The following is a 5,719-nucleotide window of genomic DNA, read 5'->3' as shown; positions in this document are numbered from 1 at the left end:
GTCATTGCCAATTATCAAGCTTTCATGTGAGACAGATGATACGTGCAAGAGCAAAACAACTTTGACGATCAATTCAAGAACTAAATTTGTATTTAGTGCCACCGATCACCACATAGACAAATGATAAGTTAGATAAGCATCCAAGCACTTTTAAGGAAATCAAATGCAAAGATAAACACCAAACCATGCCTAAGCAGCTATAAATAGGCCCACACCATAAAGATCCTCCTCCATCATCCATCCTTCACACACCTAGAGCAAAAAACATCAAAGCAAGGCAAGCAATAGTCAACACAAATCGATCATGAAGACCTTCCTCATCCTTGCCCTCCTTACCGTGGTGGTAACCATGGCAAATGCCACGGTGCAGCTTGACCCTAGAGGTCATTATCAACCCGAACAACCATTTCCACAACCCCAACAACCATTTCCACAACCCCAACAACTGTTTCCGCAGTCCCAACAACTATTTCCGCAACCCCAACAACCATTTCCGCTGTTTCCACAACCCCAACAACCGTTTCCGCTGTTTCCACAACCCCAGCAACCGTTTCCGCAACCACAACAACCATTTCCGTTGTTTCCGCAACCCCAACAACCATTTCCGTTGTTTCCGCAACCCCAACAACCGTTTCCACAACCGCAACAACCATTTCCACAACCCCAACAACCATTTCCGCAACCCCAACAACCATTTCCGCAACCCCAACAACCCTTTCCTCAACCAGAACAACCATTTCCGCAACCACAACAACCATTTCCGCTATTTCCCCAACCCCAACAACCATTTCCGTTGTTTCCGCAACCCCAAGAACCGTTTCCACAACCGCAACAACCATTTCCGCAGCCCCAACAACCCTTTCCTCAACCAGAACAACCATTTCCACAACCACAACAACCATTTCCGCAGGAACAACAACAATTTCCCGAGCAGCAACAACCATCCCTGCAACAACAACCATCCCTGCAACAACAACCCTCTTTCCAGCTAATTCTACAACAAGAGTTGAACCAGTGCCGAGAGTTCCTCGTGCAGCAGTGCAAACCACTGGCAATTGTGTCGTTCCTTCGGCCGATCTTTCAACAGAGCAGCTGCCACGTGATGCAGAAACAATGTTGCCGGCAACTGGCGCAGATTCCCAAGCAGCTTCGATACCCTGCCATACATAGCGTGGTGCAGGCCATCATCATGCAACAACAACAACAACAACAACAACAACAACAACAACAACAACAACAGTTCTTCCCACCTCAGCAGGTGGATCAAGGCTTCTTCCAGCCTCAGCCACAACAGGTGGGCCAGAGCTTCATCCAACCACAACAGCTAGCTCAGTTCGAGGCGATGAGGAAGTTTGCGCTGCAGACCCTGCCAACGATGTGTAATGTGCAGGTCCCGATGTACTACCCCACCACCCCGTCCAGCCGTGTCTTTCTCTTTTTAGAAGACTACAAGAGCTCTAGTACTAGATAGATGGATCACCGTTATTTCGTCGATGGACCGATCGATGTAACGGTGAAAAATAAAGTGGCATGTGCTAAGATGTTTGACCCCCGGCCAGTACTAGTCTAAACTTGGTAATAAAAGATAAACATAGTTCTTGTCTGCATAATATTGCTTGTCCCTGTTCCATTTCACGGGCATATTTAGATGCTCATTCCTATCCCCAATCTTATGCATGAAAATTAATCAGAACATAATGGATTGGCTGCAAAGCTTGGGTTGAGTTGAAGGACCATTAAAGTAAGGAGTACGCAAATTAACTCTTTAATGGCGAGGCTTATGAGTTGCAACTTGCAATGGTCTTGACTGGCCTGCATCTGATTCTAAATAGAATATATTCAGGCGAGGTTTCATCCGAAATTCTCAACTATAAATAGCTAAAATTATGTTTGATGGTAGGATCAAGGCAACTCAAGTCATTGGAGTACATCAGGAACACCTAAAGATTTAAGAGGCTGAGATAGATCAGTACGTAGTAACATCATCATTCAAAGTTAATTAAGTTGTAAATTTGATCATACAAAATACAACTTACTACACATGATTGCACGTACAATGCACATTTCACCATAGGCATCACAAGAAGTATGTAAACAAAAACATAAATAATATATCTGTTGTAGCATGAAAAGTGTAAACACTAAACGATAAAAAAGTGTGCTTACACAAAGAGGTGCACTACAAATGTACAACAGATAAGTAGTGAGAAGGAAAATTTATGAATAGAACATGGGATATGAAGGAAGCATGAACTGATGACCAAATTATGTTATCGTGAAGCAGCATTTCACTGGTTCAACCAAACGTCACTCCATAATCATCTCAGTAAACAATTTCCAAATGCAATATGCCATTTGAGGCGGCCAGCGTGATATTTTTAATTTTACCATAAAAAACATCTAATAATCTTTCAGGTGTTAATTGTAGGGTACTTGGATTAGGGAACAAGTCATCGTCAGAAGATCTAGACAAGCACCTTTGCTCCATATTGCAGAACCACTTTGTATCACCTACCGAGCAGCAATGTCTTCGATGAGTGAATTTTAAGTGGCTGATATGCGACAAAACATCTGTGCCTATCAATCACTTATTACAAAATTATTAGGGTGTTAATAAGGCTTCTTCAGATAAGGTACTATAGTTTTTCTATACAATCTAGGATTTTGGTAACAAAAATAGTCGACGTTGAAATCAGTGTGGCTGGCGTCCAGCAGTCATATGTAGTTGCAGGAAGATATGGGAGATGATCTCTTCCCATGTTCAAAATAAATATCAGATTTCTGAAACTTAATAAGATCAGGCCTAATGGTCTTTTCATTTCACTGCCATATTAGTAGGAAGTAAGTTTACAATGAAACCCTAATGATAAAGCAAAATGTATATTCATATTGGCATATACACCAAGCGCAAATAATTGCAGAGTACATCCCTAAATGATTGATCCCACACTTAGACATGCAGAGCCTCTAGGTTAAAAGAATAATAATCTCTACAGTAAGTCCTATTTATCAGCAATTTGCATCAAGCAAGCTTACCTTTATAACTAGATTTAACGGTAGTGATGTTGGCCATCGTCATATAATCTTGTTGAGATTTTTACAGGCTTTCTACACCTGCAACTATATAGTATCGGATGCCATCATATTTTGGGACTATCTTCTCCTCTCCAATTTTTTGGGTCCATAACCTTCAGAGCGAGGTTTTACTAATATCAGGATAAATCAAAGAATAAAAGATACCAACTTCTGGAATTTTTAACAAAAATCTTCATAATTGCAAATCCTGTTTTATAGGAAGAGAAAATTAAGCATGCACATTACCTTTGCATGAAACAGGAACAACCTTTTTCTCAATCTAGCAGCATCACCCACTATTGATCTGCCGCTTGTTTTGGCTTAACCATCATAAATAAAAGAAATGAATACCGAGAGTTATCCTCCGATAGTTCTTTAGTCGTTCTGCATCAGAAAATTTGCAATAGTAGTCTTTTGCTGCTTGTTGATACAAGAGGACATTGTGAATTTATGTTTTAATCACTATCTGATAAACTAACATGTTTTTCTACTCAGGCCAACCAGGCAACTTAACCTGAACTTAATCAGGATATCAGAAACCATCAGACTACACGCGGATCGAAATAAAAACACATCACTTATGCGAAGATGCAGCCTCAGTCTACTATAGGCCATAACAGCTGAGCGTATATTAAGAACAAAGTACATAGAAGGAAAGTGACTATTTTAGAGAGATTATAACAATCTCATCTGGCTGGAATAAAACATGGTAGAAAAGATTGTATTAGAATTCGCTACGATTCTTGTGGAAAGAACCATGTAGTATATACATAACTTCCCTGTTCACAGTCAGAAGCCATCATCGCTATAAATGCAACTTGGTCCACCTTTCCTCACCCAACGAAGATTAAAAGAAACACAGATATGAACTCAATGAAAGAATGAAAGACTGATTTTCTACAAGCAAGTATCTTGCATTTATTATACCAGCAAGAGGGCCAGATGACAAGGAACTAATCAGCTATAACTTCCTAGGAACTGTACTCATACACAATGTATCAACTACTCAACTGTCCCTGACTGAAGTGATACCTTGCAGGAAGCGATTTTATTTGCTCCTGGTATTTGCCTTTACACGAAAACAGAGACATCATCAACAAACTAGTTGAAGCTTCAAGTGAGATTCTCTTCCCGTCAACTTTATCCAAATAATTTCCAGCCTTGACGATCTCACCTTTTTCCAACAACATTCTGATGATATCATTTAACAGAACAGAGGTCGGAGCACAACCACTCTTCTCCATTGATGAAAACATCTGATAAGCTTCTTCCATCGATCCTTGTTTCAGAAGATTTGTTATCATTATTTCATAAGTAGAAGCATTAGGTACAGGGCTCGGAGAAGGGAAGAAGCTAACGATCTGTTTACATGCATTAGGTACCAGTCCATGAGGATGCTGTAGGCGCGGGCTGTGAGAGGCGCCACCCGCGGGCCGGCTGCTTCCAGGCACACGCGGTTGAAGAGGGCCACGGCGAGCGCTCGGCCGTCTCTGCAGGCGGAGGAGTCCGGCGCGCGGGCGAGGGCGGCGAGGAAGCCGTCTAGGACGGGCGCGCGGGCCGGGGTGTCCTGCTGCAGCAATTCGTCGAACAGGTGATGCGCGTCCTCCGGGCTGAGCGTCCCGGCGCGGACGCGCTCCGTGGCCTCGGGAAGGGCGGCGTCGGGATCCCAGCGGCGTGAAGGCTGCGAGGTGCAGGAGCGGCGGAGGAGGAGGCGGGAGTACATCGGCGGCGTGGCGGAGTAGAGGCGACGCATCAAGCATGAAGTGGGAGTGAGTCTTTCTTTTTTTGTTGAAGTGAAGTAAGACCATCTCTAACAGAGCCCGTAAAAACGCAAACCGAAAAACTTGAATTCAGTCATCCGAAAACGAGTTTACGGGTTGCAAAACGGCTAGCGCAGAACAGAGCCCGTAAACTAAAACCGAAAAACAGAATATTCGAAAAATCATCATTTTCTTCACAAGAACTATCCGGGCTGCTGCCTAGATCTCCCCGTGCAGACCGGCCGCGCCCCCGACTACAGCCGCGAGTTTAAGATCAGGCGAGGACGATCACGCACGGCTCGGTGAGGCGTAGCTCCGGCCGGCCGGCCGGACGCTGCCGAACACAACCGTGATTGCTGCCGCTCCGCCTTGCTCCAAACCTGAAATTGATGCTAGCTTAGAGCATCTCCAACAAACGCGCTAAAACCCCCGCGCGGCAAAAAAACCGTCGTTTTGCCGCGCGCGGACGCTGCCGCGCTGCTACAACGGACGCGGGAAAACGGCGCGCGCGCTAAAAGTTTTACCGCCCGCGCGCTTTCGCGCTATCCCGCGCGGGAAAACTGCCGCGTGCGCTACCGCGCGCGCCATAAAGACGACACGCGCGAAGCGGCCAACTGCCACTCCTCCCACGCGTCTTCCTCCCGCGCCCTCTCTCTCCCCGCCGCTCTCCCTCCCGCGCCGCTCCGCCTCCGGCCGTTCCTCCTCGACGCGAAGATGCCACCGCGCCGCCGCTCATCCTCCGGCTACCGCGGCGTCCGCGCGCGGCCGAGCGGCCGCTTCGACGCCGAGATTCGCTCCGGCGAGGAGCGGATCCGGCTCGGCACCTACGACACCGCGCATGAGGCGGTGCGAGCCTACGACGCTGTCGCGTGGCGCCTCGGCCG

General features: G+C 45.9%; 1 protein-coding gene across 1 annotated transcript; it reads left to right on the top strand.

Annotated features, from left to right (window-relative positions):
- The first annotated feature begins 304 nt into the window (after positions 1–304).
- Positions 305–1,471, top strand: LOC124646768 (avenin-E-like). The gene is made up of 2 exons (XM_047186836.1): positions 305–383; positions 873–1,471. The coding sequence occupies exons 1-2, from the start codon at positions 305–307 to the stop codon at positions 1,469–1,471; spliced, it is 678 nt and encodes a 225-aa protein (XP_047042792.1).
- Positions 1,472–5,719: the final 4,248 nt, after the last annotated feature.

This window comes from Lolium rigidum, chromosome 4 (genome assembly GCF_022539505.1).
Source record: "Lolium rigidum isolate FL_2022 chromosome 4, APGP_CSIRO_Lrig_0.1, whole genome shotgun sequence".
Classification (NCBI taxonomy): domain Eukaryota; kingdom Viridiplantae; phylum Streptophyta; class Magnoliopsida; order Poales; family Poaceae; genus Lolium; species Lolium rigidum.
The sequence above is the reverse complement of the archived record's forward strand: the minus strand, read 5'-3'. Positions and strand labels throughout refer to the sequence as shown.

Coding starts and splice junctions, on each gene's coding strand:
- LOC124646768 (XM_047186836.1), top strand. CDS start 305: ATGAAGACCTTCCTCATCCTTGCCCTCCTTACCGTGGTGGTAACCATG. Junction 384..872: donor GGTGCAGCTTGACCCTAGAG/GTCATTATCAAC, acceptor TTCCTCAACCAG/AACAACCATTTCCACAACCA.